This window comes from Fistularia commersonii, chromosome 8 (assembly GCF_037954325.1).
Source record: "Fistularia commersonii isolate RoL2024-O1a breed Wild chromosome 8, RoL_Fcom_v1.0, whole genome shotgun sequence".
Classification (NCBI taxonomy): Eukaryota; Metazoa; Chordata; class Actinopteri; order Syngnathiformes; family Fistulariidae; genus Fistularia; species Fistularia commersonii.
The window spans coordinates 10,310,107-10,328,025 of NC_141291.1; the positions used below are offsets into that span (position 1 = coordinate 10,310,107).

The following is a 17,919-nucleotide window of genomic DNA, read 5'->3' on the forward strand; positions in this document are numbered from 1 at the left end:
TCTCACCTACACACACACACACACACACACACACACACACACACACACACACACACACACACACACACACACACACACACACACACACACACACACACACACACAAGCACACCCATACAGACATACACACAGTAATCTATCTTAACACCTGGCATTAACTTATATTAATTCAACAGTCTTGAAATATGTTGTACTCTCCTGTGTCATGTTAATTCACATTTATGGAAATTTATAGGAAGGTGTCGTTGAGGCTTTCTTTATTTCTAATGCATCATAGTTTTTCTATTTTGTACTTACCCCATTCCCATAAAGGAGGATAGACGATCTCAGAATCAGGTGCCATGCAGGGTGATTGTTTGTCTTTACCCCAGATAATGTGCTAGACATTGAAAATCAGTCCTACTTTACTGTAGGAATGTCAAGCAGATGACTCACAGGGGGTTTGGTGTGACCAAATTTAACCGCAGTGAAGCTCGTTTGATGTTTTATCCAGTATAGGATGATTCTCTCCCAGAAATTTCATTTCTCAGGAGCTCACAGAGGTCAACCCTGAGTGGCTCAGTTCCCTGAGAAAAAGTTCTTCCAGTGCTAGAGGAGAGCCTCTCCTGAGTAGATTTCCTCCATCCAGCTGCAGCTGTTCTCAGCATCTCTCCATACCAACCCCCCATCCCACCCCCGAGACGCCACCAGTCTCACTGTTGGCACAGAGACTGTTGTCACGGAAGACCGGCAGACATCTGAGCCTATGGATAGGTCAAATTACACCCAGTCTTACCGTGAGTCAGTGTGCACCCACTGTGTCCATACAGACACATAATTGCAGACACAGACACACCAGCGAACACAGTGGCTCATGAAGCGGCACTCAAGTTTCTCAGTTAATAAATTTCCATGTAAATTTTTAAGAGCATTTTTTGCTTTGCCAACTCGCAAGTGTGCAACTCTCATAAGTCCCTCCTGATAATTGCATGACCTATCAAGAGTATATTCAACAGCACACCCTGGTGGGGGCAAAATACAGTGCATCTAAATAGTAATGAAAGTATTTGTTCACAGGAGTGGGACGCCACCAGACAGATCTTTGTTTGGAGAGCTTGCAGACGGATGTAATGTTTGTGCTGATCATTGAAGCTGGCCATTAAAGCTTTCTGCGGTGTTTGAATTGCACTCAGGCTGTTGTAGAGGGACAGAATGGAATTAAAAGGCCTTCCTTCCTGGCAAAAAAAAAACAAAATGCCATTCGTTTTCTTAATTTGACAACGTGAAGCGATTCAAGATGAGAGAGCGTGAAGGGAAGCAAAGTTACAGTTGAACACAATAAGTAATTTGGTTCGGTGAATAAAGATTTCAAAGTAATATATAGAGATAAGGTATAATTCAGTTTGACAAGGACCGTAAAGGACACTTTTGTGTGCAACATGTTGATCCATGTTGTCTCTTCAGTAGAGTGGGCGTTATCTTTTCACCTGAGCTAAGGCTCACCTGGAATAAATAATTTAACTTTGAAGGAGGGCTGAAATCAAGTTTCAATATCTAATATAGTTTGAGTGACAATCATACATAGAATTAACTTTTTTAATTTTTATTTTGCCCGTATGAGCTGTCAAGTTCTCTGTGTTTAGGATATCACATGCACCAACCCAGTCTACCATCTCATATATATACTATACGTTGCCGCTGTAATTCGATCTCCTGGCCAGCTGCCTGTCAGCACGGCAGCAATGTGTTTTCATTCGGCTCAACCAGAGCAAAAAGCAATCCTGGGCAATCCTGTACATCTCACATACTGCGCTTTTTGAATGCACACTCACACGTGTCCTAGTTCAAAGTGAAATAGATGGTGGGTGACGGGACATGGACCAGTGGTCATTAACAAGGGCCTAACAGAGAGAATAGATTGGAAATAGGCATAATATGAGTTAAAAAGAAGAAAACAGTTGTGTGGAGTAGCTGTGTGCTTTATTTTACTTCAGAAGAAGAATCCTATTTACTTTTCGAAAGCCGCTGATGATTATCTCTTGGAGAACGTCATGTATTATTGGACAACTATTGGACAAGTTCATAGTTGCTGTTTATTTTATTCTTGGCGGAGTCAGACAGCTGTGTTTAAATGAGGACAGCGTAGTGACAGTGGGGAAACACTGAAGTTTACAAGTGTGACACTACACATGACGTAGATCTAATGCGATTATGTCTGCAAAAAACACGTGCTCTGGACTTTGCTCTTGAATCTTCCGGCCACATAAACACACACACAGAGGTGAAAGGAAATTGTTTGGTCCTTGGGAAATAGTAAGAGTGCAGAAAGAACGTGAATCAAGGCAGGAATACGGAGTACTAGTCTCTCTAACTTGCGTAAATATCCACAGCCACGTTGAACTCATAGAGTTCTGTGGTTGGACAGCATTGAGTTGAAAAACAAAACAAGACTATTATACCCTGCTCCTCCTAGGAATTTTGACATTCTGACGCAAAACTCACTCAGCCTCACAAATCAAAAAAGTTGTTCAGCTCATTGAATGGAAGAAGGCTGGGGTAAAGTTCATCTCACTCACAATGGCCTGTCTGATTGGTGTATTTCACAAGTGGGCAATTTTTCTCAACAACGAGCCTCAGGCTGATGTATAAGTGAAATTCCTCACATTTATGAAAGGTTTCTAATGTGTCTATTGTTGGTGGACATTCGATTCTCTCAAAGCCTTTTTTCCACCTTTTGTTTGCAAAGTTGTTGAGCCGCCCGGAAAAATGTGTCTTTATGACACAAACATGTAAGCAGATACTCGGATGGGAAGTGTGATGCTTCCTACAGGAGATTATAAGCACATGAGCGCATGTTTTTTTTTGCAAGAAAGCAGAAATGCGGCCAGACTGCATTTCAGGGAGGTTTTGAACTCTGGTGTCATTTACCTACAAGGAAACAGCTTATCCTTCAGATCAGCAATCAGTGTCTGTGTTGAAATGAGCTGCTTTCTCTGTAATCTTTTAGCAGGTCACCTCCACAGTCATTCACACATAAGCCTTCTACTGTAGCTTAGCAGGATCTGCGTGCCGCCTTGGCTCCCGTTGCAAAAAAGTAACGTGATAAATGAGAAGCATGGAATCAGGAGGTCTCGTTCTCACACAGGAAGGATGAGGGATGAGAAAACAAACCCACAATTGTGGGGATAGACAAAATGTGCAAGATGTGTAAATCACCTCAATGCAAGAGAGCCTGACACATACACACAATTTTTGATGCTATTTGTGACAAATTAAGTATCACTGAAATTATAGATGGTCAACATTGTCTAGACATTACCGAGTTTATGACCTGCAGTGTAAGATGTTTGTTCAAATTAACATCAATCCATCCAAGAGTCGTGAGTGTTTTCTAGTTTTAACTAAAGAGTTGACACATTTGCAGACACACTAAATTATTTAAGCTCCTTGGAGAATTTTTTTGAACATGCATTATGTGTTATGCAGTCGTTATTACTGCAGTGAATTGAAATGCTTGTTCATAATAATTGGATGTTAGATGTTGCACATCAGCAGCTGATATGATATCCTGAGTGTGATCCCAAGTGATGATAAAGAATGTTGTCGGACAATCAGGACCAGAGCAGTGGTTTAAGGTCTATTGCTCCATGTCTTCAAGCGTTGTCTGCCCTGCTTTTGATGCACAAAACAGGGCATTTGTATCAAACTGCATAGTTATGAGACAGTAATAACGGAGGAGAGTGGAAGTGCGACAGGAAAACATTCCTCTGAAAATATGTTGCAGTCAGAAAGTAATGGTCAATAGCAGGGGGCGCCTTGCTCTTTACAGTGTCTTTCTGTAACAAATGTGTTCAATGGCAATTGTTTCATGTTAGCAGCAATGACATTTCCCGGGTATCAGTGCAAGGCACAATTCATTTTCCCTACCTATGTGACGATCATGTTTTTGGTTGTGAAAAACATTGAATGATGAAAGTCAGCAGGTTTTTCAGACCTCAACATGTAATTGTGTTAGATCTGCCATGCTATTGCTTGTGACTTTGCAACACTGTGATTTACAGTACATGCCATTAGCGTGGGAAAATATGACCGACAATGACCCATATATTGCACTTAAATGTAAGATCTTTGGCTGAATTGATAAGTTGTTAAATTATAGATGTTTTATTATTGTTTAAATATTGAATGTTTTTTTTTAGATTATTTTTTGTTCAAATGTTAAAGAAATGTAAAGCTACAGTCTACACTCTACAATATGTCAACATTTACTTCCACAGGCATGTTTTTAAAACTTGTCCTGATAGGCAAATGCCTGGGAAACAAATTTTACAAATTAAGCATTTTTATTGGTACTCCTTTTCAATAACCAATGGGTGTCTTTTCAAATAAATGTTCAATTTAACCTTTTTGTAAGCTTCCAGCAGATACATGTCAAAACACAGCATTTACTCAACCAGCTGTGCAGCTCTCAGCTTTTCCTCATAAAGCCACTGCTAAATGCAACAGGTTCAAGCCTGTTCTCTGATGGTTTAGACATGTAAATCATCAACATATGTTGGAGCATACAGTATACTGTAGTTCAGCATATGGCCGTTTTCATACCCAGAAAAATCCGATCACAATTCCAAATTACATGATTCCTCAAACGTCCAACTTCATGTGTCCATATAGTTGAAACCAGAGAGTGGGGAGGGAGACTTGTCTCCATATGTTAGTCATTATCTGTCAGCTGCTGCATTGTGTTTGTTCATGTGCTCACCCCACCATTTTCAATTACATGGCCCACAAACCAGGCCATTGATCTCCTCACGTTTTACTGTTAAGATCCATCAATTTGTGCTCTGTTCTTGAACATTTATATTGAGTCACAGCAGCAAAGAACTCCACACTTTTACAGAAATATACAGCTTGAACTAAAAGATGCACATCAGCTCCAAATATGAACAGACAGATATATTTGAAAAACACATGAAGCAAGCAGGTCAGTTGTTTTTTTTTTTTTTTTGCTTTTTATAAACCAAAGAGCAAACACAGAGTCAAAGCTGCCTGCAGGTCAGATTCAATCTGCAGTGTTGATCAGATAATTTGATTACATATTAGCTGTGTGCATTACACTGTATCAGTTTGGACAGAGCTCAGAAGTAGGTTATGACACATTTGGATTGGTGTTCTGCTGCCTGGTGGGCCCCTTCGCACAGACAGGCAGTTAAAACAAGAGATATCCTGTAGACAGTGACAAAGAACAGACTGGGCTCGCATGTGCATTGGACAGTTTTACTGACACCTTTTGTCTTCGGAGTTCAATTTTAACTGGACAGAAATTGTTTTCTGTTGGTGGTGTTGTGTGTCCCCGTGTTTTTTTTTTTTTAATGTGCTTTGTAATGTGTTTTACGATGCTCTTTACACATTCTATCACCACACTTTGGTGGTAGTAGTAGAGCTCTCAGTCTGAGGCGGGGGGGCTGTTCGCTCTGTGTTCTGGAATGCAGTTGACTTTCTAAATCCCCTCAAGACTATACTGGGGCTGTGGGGCAGGGTCTATCTGAAGCCCCCTTTTTCCACGTGAGCTACTTCTGGAATCTGCAGGCAAGCCGTCAGCAGGTCCGCTGCTGTGTGCCTCAGCCTCACTCTGTCATTGTCACTGTTTGTTTACCTCAAAGTGCAATGGAAGAAGAACTTGCAGATGAAGATAAAGATTGCTCACACAAGGAAGGTAATGAGGTTCCTGACATGTCACCCACAAATGATTTCAGCTCATTTGGGGGCTCAGTCAGTTGGGTTTGCTGAATGCACTTTGGTTAGCAGTGGGGAAACTATCTGGCGGTTAAAAATAGCACTAGAAGTACATGAGACATGCTGTGGTTCTGAGCTTGAGCTGTGTGAGGCTTTGTTACTATGGGTATGACCATGACGCACTACCATTTATTATTTATCAAAAATGATGTCTCCTTTTTTCTCTTAATGATCACAGCAGCTTTTTCCCCAAAGATCTATCTGTGACAATCCAGGAAATTACATAACTGATGGAAAGAATACATAACAGTTAGCTGAAATTAGGTTAATTTTTGATTTGGCCCCAGCTTGTCTGACCAGTTGACTGCATGTCTGCCTTCATCTTAACATATTTTTCTGTGGAAAACAAGAAATTCTTTCCTCATCAGTGGCTCACAGCATGATGGCAGGCTTTTAAAGGAGCAAAGGAAAGCTGTATAAAACCGTGCACAAACTAATCACTAACCACTTGAAATATCCTTTTCAACTGTGAAGGAGCAGATCTGTGTAAGAGGCCCTTTGTTTTCCACAGTTTCCCTCTAAAGTGCATACATCATAGTTGCACCTGCCAATAAAAGAAACCAAGCCAGCAGACCAGCTTGCTTTGTTACTTTTTACCCGCTTCCACCTTCCAGAAATGTAATGGATTACTAAGGAGGATGGAAAATTATTGTCACATTCACTCGTCCCTGAGTGATAACAAAGTGTGAAGATGTTTTCGTGTTTGAGAAAGTTGCGTTTGGAGTATCTCGTTCTTTCCTTGTGCCAAGCGTTTGTCTTTAGAAACTGTTAATTCTATACAAAGAGTATTTCCATGTGAGGAGAAAAGAGAAAATATGCCTCAAAGAATTTTAGGCCCAATCTTAAAACGTTTTTCTCACCCAGATGTCGACATCAAAGAATCGTGTAAACACACCCATCAGCACAGAGCTGTGTCAGAAGTACATCCCACAGAGGAAAAGATCCTAATATCTTCTGTCAAAATCTCACACATAAATGTAGTATTCCATTTGGCAGCTCCTGCTCTGTCAATAGTCTGCAGAGCTCTGGATTTGGGATTGATTTTTCTCTCTGTATTTGTCTCCTCATATTAATTGATATCCTTGGCTCTTTGAAAAGGAAAGATGCCTGAACTGCTGTTCCAATCAAGTCTTTCACTAGCAATATTGTTTCTGTTTCATTCAATTATGGATTTATAGCTGAAATTTAAAACAGCATACTTATGTGATAGTTTGGGACACTATTGAAAACAGACCATTTTTTTTCTACTCCGTTGCCTCAGCAGAAGACATGACCCACAAATTTTCTTCTATTTTTCTTTTTTCTTGTCGACTGAAACCTATAGACAGAGTTACGCCTGACAACATCCAAGATCCGTGTACATTGCGTTTGCCGTGACAAACCTTCCTCCTGATCGATGACAGGATAACATCCGTGCACGCAATCATTGTTGATGTCAAAATATCAGCACGGCACATTTTTCTCAACCTTTGTTTTTGTGTCCCCTCTGGCCCATCAGAGCAAACTAAAGGCAATCTGAGGGTAACCTCCCCTGAGGACGCGGGACACGTAAGTCGCAGACAAGCCTCTCCAGATGGGACAGCCAATTCCAGAGGAGATGCCAAAGGAAGCCGGACTGTCCCTCGGAGGCACACGTTAGGGGGAGCCCGCAGCACCCGAGAGATCCTGGCTATGCAACCGTCAGACATGGACAAGAAGAGAGAGGCCTTCCTGGAGCATCTGAAGCAGAAATACCCGCATCACGCCTCTGCAATCATGGGCCACCAGGAAAGGCTGCGGGAGCAGGTCAGTGGATTGAACAGTCTGCATGTAAGGTTGTTTGAACCTGCTCTGTGTTTTTTGGTGAACTTGAACTGTACTTTATTAATTTACTCCAATATTTGATCCTATCGAATAATGAAATTTAATGAAATGTAAAAAGAAGTATCATTTTTTTGTAGCAACCAGACTTAGCCAGGTTACACAGATGTAAGGTTTCTTCAGTTTGTCAGCCAAATTTGAAAACAGTATCTTTAAGACTTGTGGTAAATTTGTTTGGAATTGCTGATCACAAACTCCACCTTGATAAGTTTTGGGTTTCAAAAAAAAAAGGATGTTTAAATACAGAAGGATAGAGAACATTAATCCAGCTTCAAACAGACAGATAAGCACTTTGTTTTTCCCTTTGTGTCAAGTGAACGTGTAAATGTAACAAATACATCCTGGATATATTTTGTTTTAGCATATTCTTTCCAGTTAGCAAACTAATCCACATATGTGGAATTATTGAAAGAGGCGGGGTACACCTTAGACTAGCCGCCAGTCAATCACAGTGCCACATATATGAACAACCATTCACTCAATCGGTCAGTCGAGCGACTTTTCCGAATTTTTTCCAATTAACCTGCTACATGTTTTTGGACCGTGGGAGGAAACCAGAGAAAAGCCATGCAGACACAAGGAGAAACATGCAAACTCCACACAAAGATGTCCCCTTGTCTGAATCGAACCAGGGTCCTTCGTGCTGTAAGACCGAAGCGCTAACTACTAAATCTGGCTGTTTAAATGCCTATTAAAATCATCAAAAATCATTTGTATTCCGACTATTCACAGCACTACGGAATACCAGATAATACCCTGGCTCATCCTCAGATCCAGGCTTGATGTGACAGGTTTTCTTTTTTCCTATTTTCCATCAGAGATGGAGCGACAACAAAGCTATTTTCCTCCTTTTTCTGTTCCGTGGGCTAAATGTTAGGTCTATCCTATAAATCTGCCTGCCACATTTCCCTCCCACAGCTGCTGAGAGTTTGTGAACAAGTGATTTTTACACAAAATATGTGCGAACAGTTTGACCTGGCCAGGATTTCCCAAGCTTGATTTAATCGCCGTAATTGGGCTCGTGCATGATTAAATACTTCTTAGTGTAATCCAGACAACAGTATATATACGTTCCCATTCCTTTTTGGAAATGCAGGAAACAGAAATTCTCTGTGGCGCGGGGAAACTTTTGAAAGTTAAGCAAGTTAGTGGGGGAGGATGATAGAAAGGGTGGCTGTTGGTGGACGTTTACTTCACCTGGTCATTGTCTGTTTGTCTGCTCAGGGTCAGAGAAGACAAAAGGGGGGAGCAAACTGGCTTTGTAGCCAAAACAATTGAGTTAATGGTGAGACTGGCACCAAGCCACAGGGGAGCTCCAGGCAATGGTACAAGGCAAGGCATTGTGCAAGAGGGATTTGGTGTGCTGTTTTTGTGTGCAACCCACACAACGAGCCCACATGCAAAACACCCCCCTTTTCATGTTTTTACTTCATTGCAGTGAACTCCATTGGATCTGCGTCAGCACTATCATGCAGTTTTTTTTTCCTTTTTTTTTTTTTTTTTTGAATATAACTTAAATCAAACCTGCGTACGTTTCCTTCCCGAACCTGTGGTCGGTTACTCGGCTCTATCTATCAACGCGGTCACACTCGGACGGATTTAAAAATAAGCAAATGGGAGTTCTCAGCAACGAGGGAGGGGAAGGAGAAGAGTTTGAAAAGGAGGCAGTTAGACAGGTAAGTTCAGCTCCGGACCTGGGTGGAGTCACGGTTGCCATGGTGACTCATGATGTCACCGCTGGAGGGGCTCAGTTTACTTGTAGGTGCCTGCCGGAGCGAACTGGCTGGCCGTGCCGAGCGCAGAAGCGCCGTCAAAGATCGGGGGGTTTGCGCGGAGGCATGGCTCCCTGTGCGTGAATCCCGCAGAGGGACTCCGTGAAACTTTTTTTTCCCCTTCTTCGTTCACACGTGGAAATACACGTCGACATCTCCCAGCCGCGGTGGAAGCGAAAACGGTAGGCTGCTTCTGCGATCCGGACATTTTGCATGATCTGGGAGCAGTTCGAAGGTTTTTTGTTTGTTTGTTTGTTTGTTTGTTTTTCCTTCCTAAAGATTCAAAACCATTTCTTTCAACGTGCACGCGTTTTGTGCCCTGCAGCAGACGCGCTGCACATCAGGTGCAGGAATAAACTTGCAGGGTTTATCTTGAGAGAAGTGGCCACGAAGTCTTTTAAAGTCAGTGATGCTGAAGTTGCACGGTCGCCTTCAGGTTGTCAGCAATGACCCCCCCTGACGCACGCCGGTTGGGGAAAACGCATTTAATGAAATTCCGATCACTAAGCAAGTCTTCCGAGCTGGAAGACCTAGATCACGACATGCTATGTCTTGCATAATTGCAATAACATTTAGTGGGGAACATTCATTTCGCAAGTCTCAAGGGGTTTTCTAACTGTTGTGCTGGCGGGGGTTTTATACATTTGGATATATCTGTTATCTCACTTTCTTTGAAAACTTAGAGAAATTTTGAAGCATTGGGAGTCCTGCAGAGGTGAACATGATGGCTGTGCAAACTTTTGCATACTGAAAGAGGGACAACATACAGATATGCAATCATGTTTAGATTAACTACAGTTATTTGTCATTGGACATTCAGCATGTTATCTATGAAAATAGATGACATAGATTCAGTCAGGCGGGAAATATGGGGATGACTATTCAAGATGGGTGGTAAAACATCGCCATGCATGCCAGAAACTATGAAACTGTCAATTCTGGATGTTGTGTTTGAGTTGGGAAACCAAAATACATATCATTCTGTCAGTCACTCAGTCATGTGATCTGGATTCTGACAGCCCCATCATAGCGAATGGTGAATTGGTTTAAAAGATAAAAAAAATGAACAGGCCTGCATTATAAGGTATTTTTTATAGTTGGGTTTATAAGCTGAAAGCTTTCCCAAAAATGCTGAGCCTCTTGTGAAGCGATAATGTTCAAAACAATAATGCATCTCATCTGATCATTAATCAATAATGTTACGCTCTCTTAACGTCGTTGTAATAATCTGTTCATTGAGATGTTTCTAAACTTGATCAGTTTCTGTTACATGCAGCGGACCCCCTTGATGAAGCTACTTTTAAACAATATTTGTTTGGACTCATCTGATCATTAATGTGAAGATGACGCTTTAGCAATGTATATTTTAGCTGGCTCATTAAATTAAAAAGTTCTTTTTACGAATTAACGTGAAACATTATATGCTAGTATGAGTTAAAAATGAGTTGTTCTGAGAACCTCAACCATTTCAGATTAATTATTGGCTCTTAATATTATTTCAAGTCTAAGACAGCAGCTTCCATGGTCCCATGATTCTGCCTTAAGGCATCATTCAATAATCTTTGTTATTAATTGTGTGCAACCAGTGGCTAAAATGACACAATGCTTTTAAATGAATGGCTTGTTGGATCTGCTCGTGTTGTTTAATGGCAGGGAATGGGATTTGACTGATTTTGGGTCTTGATAGCATATCAGGAAGGATGATTCAGTATTGAGTTGACAACTCATCTGAGGATGAATTCTTGCAATAAAAACAGTACTGGCGATTCAAATGAATTTGTCACACATAATCTAGTTGAGCGTGAAGAGAAATGCCAGCAGTCATTGCTAATATAAATAGCAAAATTAAACCAAATTAAATGAATGTGATGAGTTTATTGATGTGATTGTCACTTGCTGTTACATGCAATTATTACTAAACAAAATATCCCTCTCACACAGTAGCATTGTTGTGAAATCAGTGAGAATTTGCCGACCGTACAAGAAAAGCAACCTCACTGCATGCTTCAGAGGTGAGAAAACTGTGTCCCAGGAGGTTTGAGTTACAAAGGGAGAGGTTTATCAAGGTCAAGCGGAGGTTTTGGAAGATGATATCGCTTTAGTTTGAGAGGTGAATGACCCTGAACACCCCCAGAGTGACTTTCCAAATACTCATGCACACACATACACACCCACCGGGAATTATTTAAGGTACCCCTCGATTCTCTCTCTCAAACTCTGTGATCCTTAAACCTGCAACAAAGGCAAGTGGTTTAATTTCCTCTGCCCCTCATTGGGCCTGCAAAGACCTGGATCCCACCCAAGGGAGATGAGATAACATCCCCACTGGCCCAACCACCACCCATCCTCTCACTCCTCTCTGGCCAGGGGCTTTGACAAGCACAAACTGAACCGCTTGACCGATCACACACACGCAGACACACACATACACACACACACACAATCACACACACATACCAAATTCCCTTGTTCCGCCTGCGTGTCAGTGTCTGTGTGTGATGAGCTGTGACTTGCTAGGAGAATAGTCTTTCTACAGCGTTGGGCGGCCATGTTAGGCCAGTTGTCTGCATCTGTGGGCACCAGACAGATAGTCAAGTTTGGTACCCCAAGGTCTGATAATCTCGAGGCCAATAGGAAAAAATGTAAGTTGAAATTGAAATTATCATAGGGGCAAAGTGTGCAGTTGCCAAGATGTACCTTGTGTCTTTTTATAACACGATCTAGCATGACCCACTTGCACTTACAGTACATACTTATGTGTAAGTCCTTTTCTTGAGTCATCGGATAAAGTCACATGAAACCAAACTTTTGTTTTGCTGCAAAAAAACCCAAACTCAAGCGTCAATCAAGATTGACCAGACCACACATATATGGTCACAACGTTGCTCGTTTTTTAGTGTTACTGAATAAAAGACAGTTTTCTCATGCGACCTTGAAAACCTCAAATACCGCCAACTGTTTTCCAACCATGGAGAATGCATGGAAAATGAGAACAAAGCAAAAATGGCCTTGAAAGTCTTTTGTTTAGTTGGAAAACTATTTCAACAATTCTTGATTCTAAGTGTCTTATTTTGTTTTTCATTTCTTTACTATCATGCTTCATTAAAACCCTTTTTATCCAATAAATTCATGGATAAATTCTGAATAGTTGATTTGGTCATCATCCTTTTCTGTCATACCAGGAAGGTTGTTCCTGACAATTTCCTGAGAAAATTTCCTGGAAAAAATACCCAGGTAGTGACTGAAGCATAAAAGCACCTGTTGCAAATGTGCCCATGACATTTCTGTCATAAGAAGGATAGCATTTTTTATGTTGCAGTTGATGTCAGCTGAGCGAATTATGAGTTTTTATGACTGCTATCATTGGAACTCCAATATTCTGTGTTGGGCCAGGGGGGCGGGGCAGGGCTGTAGCTCGACGTGACCACTAGATCTGGAGAAATGTAAACATATATTCATAGATAAAGATTGAAGAAAGTTTGTCATTTTTATTATTATTGTTATTATTATTATTATTACTACTACTACTACTACTACTAGTACTACTGCTACTACTACTACCACTACTACTAATAACAATAATAATAATTGTTGTTGTTATTATTATTATTATTGTCAATACTACTTCTACTTCTACTACTACTACTACTACTACTACTACTACTACTACTACTACTACTACTCATAATAATAATAATAATAATAATAATGATAATAATAATTAGTTTTATAATTAGTTTAGTGAATGTTCCTTGTTCAAAACCAATTAGGGCCTGTCTTTACAGAGTTTGCATGTTCACCCAGGGGCTGCGTGGTTTTCTTGAGTTACCCTCCATATCATTATTATTGACTGTTATTTATTCTTTATTTGTGATTCATAATGCTCCTAACCCTTTGGTCAATCAGTCATTCGCCTCTGTAGAGTTTTTGGCCTCTTCCATTCCTAATTACCCATGCCAGCTGCAATAGATAACACTCTAAAACTCCCTGCAAAATTTAAATTTATTTTATTAATCGAACACAAAGAAAATGATTCTGAATTCTCATTTTGAACTACTACAACTGCTACAATTACAACTACAATCTTACTACTACTATTTTTATTATTATCATTATTACGTAAGAGAGTTTATGAGATTTAGAAATGTAATCCCATGCAGATAAAGCCAAGAGATCATGGATAATTGGAAATTAATAATTATCACTATACAATTCTCTGTTCTAGTCCCAGTTGCACCTTTTGTCACACAATAACTTGCCATGCCACGGGTCTAAAGAGGAACATCTGCCTCCAATCCAACCACTTCCACCACCAAACTTTAGGACCAGGAGCTGAGTTATTCAAATAGCCTCTGCTGTGTCTGCACCAAGTGACACATTGGGAGCTACCTGAGTAAGAAAAACAAAAACTAAGGTAAATAACCGCCATGTACTGGCGTTCCAGCTAAACAGGACTATATAGTGGGGTTGTTTTGGAGGTACAGCACCCCAACTGAGAGGACAAGTGGTTGGTGGAGTGGCGCCGAGGCTGTGTCTAATCCTGAGTGTCAGGGGGGGTTAAGCTGCTCTGACAGAAGGCCCTGACGGACCTGCTTCTGATCACTGCTGATAATGAGTCAAGCCAGACAGAATTCTACACACTGTCTCAACTGAGATGCTGGTGTGTTAATCAGACCAGCTAATCAGGTCTGAGCTCATTTTGGTGCACTATTCTACAGCATAACAGAGCTGTATAAGCACAAGCTTAAGTCAACAACAAGTGTTGATCTTATCTTCCGTGTTAGTGCCGAGGATGTTGCTTGGACAAGCAAGTTACTGTTACAAGGCTCATCAAAACTTCACATTTCCTCAGCAGATTTACATACAATGAATGAAGAAGGAAATTAACTCTGTAATCTGAAAACCATAGATGTCTTTGGGTACAATCAAGGTTTATTGTCAAAACTGCAGTTTGAGCCTGAGGTTCATTCCTTAATGCAAAAACACAAAGTAAGCATAAGAGCAAAATAAATAAACCTCCAGCTTTCAATGTTTTTATTTCACTGGATGCAGTGTAACCCATGTCCCCCTTGAGAGACTCAACCCATTCTTGAACAGATTCCTTGACTTTTAAATTATTAACATTCTGGGATAAAACTGTATATAGCTTTAAGTTTTGAAAATATGATAAAAAGATTGACTGCTGCCCAGTAATATGACCTGTCTTAGGATTGCAGTCATTGTTTCCAAAATACACTTTAAAGATCCAACCATTAATTTTGAGATCTTGCGATAACTGACATAACCGCTAATGTATGGTATATTAGCAGCTGGATTCCAAAATGTATATTCCCCAAATAGGGAGCCAGTGAGAGCAGTGCTCGCCATAGCCTACTTTATCTGTATTTTCAATTTGCAAGTCTTTGCATGCAACCTGACATCTGGACTCAACCTCTGGCTGAAGGTATGAACTGAACTTCAAAAGGCAAAGCAGAGACAGAGGCATATCAGGATGGTTTCAGGACTGACAGGATCAGCTCCAAACATCTGGCTCAAACCCCTTTTTGATCTCCTGTACTTTATTTCCAGTTGGCTCTACTCAGTACTGACAAAGGGGCGGTGTGTGAGAGGGTCTGCGCATTGGCAACAACTTGGCATTAAGTCAGTAGACTTTGCGGCAAGTTCATTGTGATAAATCTTTAAAATTGTTTTTTTTACCCCCTCAATAGATTCAGATTTTTCAGTAAATAAGACAAAAAGACCATGGACGTTAGGGAACACCATCAACGGTGGAATAATATGTACAGATTCAGGCACAATATAGACCTGTCAGTCTTAAGCTGCAACTTAGTGCGGGGAAAATATGCTGACTTGGCCCCTAAATATGGTGGTTTGAGTATAAACTACTTTATTGTCCTATAAATTCATATGAAATGGATATTCATTATTTCTGCTGACATGAAAAGAAAACACCATAGACAGTGCACGACACAGTTGATACTTAAGGGCTGAGTGTATGAGAAGTGTTTCTTGTTGTCTCTTTTGAAGGTCAAAAGAAGGTCAACTGAGTCATAAGTGGATACGGAGGGTTAATGATAAACTCATTGACACAGAAAACAATGAATAATGACCAAAAAGTAAGCACAAATATCGACATTTAGGCACAGGATAAATTGTTTACCCGCCAATTAAAAGCAGTGGATGAGATGTTCCAAAAGTGAATAAACATTTGGCGCAATTATGTAAAGTTTGATTAAAATGTCAGGTTATTAATGAGTATCCAGTGTTTTCATGTGCAGACAGATACTGAAATCCTTCCTTGGCAGATTCAGAGTTCAATAAATCTTTGACTCAGTCTTAGATTCTTTGAAGTCCTCAGTGACTTGCTAATTTGGCACTTATAGCAAAGCCATTATCAGAGCCGTTATCGTGGGACAAAATTGGGAGACTTGACACTCGAAACAAAATAGTGTGATTTAAAGCAAGCAAAGATTTCCTGCCTACTATAAGTGAGTGATGTAGCATGACTCAAGTCTATTACTTTACTTTGTTGATCGCTCTGATTGGTAAATCCTGTGTTCTCCACATTTAGCACAGGATGGAGAAGCTGTTTCTTCATGGAGCAAAAAGCCCTCTTTGTCTGTGTGTTTGCAGGCCAAAGTAACATCTTCTAACTCAGTGTCAAACTCACTCTCTTGAAAATTATTAGATACATTGCAGTGGATTATACTCGGGTATATTCCTAATATATTCCCCATCACATTTCTTTTAGGAATAAAGTTTGACATAATATTTGAGACACCCATGTTTGACTCAGAACATTACAACAGGTCTACACATGATCATTTCTTAAGGAACATTTAAATAAATCAGCAGTCCTCAAACTGACTAAATTCAAACTACCGTTGACATTAAAATCCTCACCAAGGAAGGATTATTGTAGAGTTATGTAATCCTCCTCCTTCTTCTCTGATCTGTACATCAGAATTGGCCAAGCGAGTGTCTAAATTGACCAAGAGAAGAATAAGTCATGGTCCAGAGATGGGCCAGTTTACCATGTGAAAGAAAATCTTTGTTTGTGTTTGACTGTAATTCTGGGATACTGAAGAGATGTGACTCTTGAAGAGATATTGAAGAACAAGTCTGGACAAATTAAAGTTGCAGCACCAAGTATAGCAAGTATTTGTTTCAAGAGATGTTGAAGGAAAGGCTGATCTCATGTGAGCCAGCATATTGCATGCAATATCATTGACTCGCAAGTATTTGTGTTAGTCTGGACCTGTAATATTATGTAATACCTAGAATTAACTGCATGGGTAAAAACATCTTACCGTTGATGTATTGTCAGTTTAACAATTCATACTAAAATACTTTCTTTCTTTTTATAATCCTCCTGACATTCATCATCTTATATTTCGTCACAAGTGTAGTAGATTTTAGAATCGTAACATATGTGATGCATGTTGTTATCGTTTTTGTCATTTTGACCGATATGTCTCTTTAATAACAAACACCTGTTGAGCATATTTTGAAATGCTCTCAGGAGCCCTGATGGAAGATTGGATTCTTATCTCCTCAGGACACAACTGTCATCTCTTGTCTTCAGCCATAGTCTCAGGGATGTGCAGAAAAGCCCAGATTGGATTGGAGGAATCTTGCTGAAGCTCCTCCTTTGTTTGGTACTTGGAATGAGGAAATTAGTTTCACGTATTTATACGGAACCAAGTATTCATTTATTAATATGTGAATTAATTTGTGCAAGCACAACCATACGCAATGCAATTTTCCCCGACTGTCCACCGGGCTTGAATAGCTTTTGTTTGGTTGGGTATGCGGAGCAGTTTGCGCACTGGATGAGGAGGGGTCATCCGCTGTGAGTTAGACCAGAAAGGGAAGAGAGCAGGACACAGCAGCTGCACATAAAGAGTGATACAAGGGCTAAAATAACACTGGAGGAAGACCCTGTTTCCTTTTGGCCAGGGAGTTTCCAGTCTCACTTAGAAGTCACTGGTAAAAGGAGCTTACCACTGGTTTAATATGGTAAATACTTTATACTTTTTAATATAACCTACCACTCCAATCTATATTACCTCCTGCAAGGAGCAGATGTTTGATATGTGTTATGTGTTATGTGTTATGCTTGTCTGTTTGTTTACATGAAACACTGTGAAGGTTATTTGTGCGTGAAGGGCCCATAATCATAGGCGAGGCAGATGTGTTGAAAAGCAGATATAAGGTTGTTTTGTAAACACCTGCAATTGTTAGGACTATTCTTTGTGATTAAAGTACTTCACTGGTGCCGAAAATATTGTGAAGCCAGCTAACTACAGCATTGGGTAGCCTCCAAATATGCAAAGTTGACTTTTGTAATGTGACTCTTTCATAAATGGGGCCTGTGATATGCATAACAAGCTAATATATGTACAAATGCATGAAATCGATTAGATGGCGTGGCTTTGTTATTCAAAATGTCAGAGGAAGAGAGGAGATGGTTATTTTGTCACCTCTGTGCTCTGGCTCAATAGGTATGTTAATG

General features: G+C 40.3%; 1 protein-coding gene across 8 annotated transcripts in view; it reads left to right on the forward strand.

Moving 5' to 3' along the window:
* kiaa1217 (KIAA1217 ortholog) overlaps positions 1-17,919 on the forward strand; it is an 80,365-nt gene that overhangs the window by 29,646 nt on the left and 32,800 nt on the right. For 3 of the 8 annotated variants that reach the window (XM_086151092.1, XM_086151093.1, XM_086151091.1), the window contains exon 2: positions 7,271-7,557. In XM_086151092.1, coding sequence (XP_086007218.1) covers positions 7,271-7,557 — 287 coding nt within the window. Of the gene's footprint in view, positions 1-7,270; positions 7,558-9,143; positions 9,309-9,476; positions 9,587-17,288; positions 17,424-17,919 lie in introns of those variants that run through there. The other 5 variants (XM_086151095.1, XM_086151099.1, XM_086151096.1 and 2 more) reach the window with 4 other exon arrangements.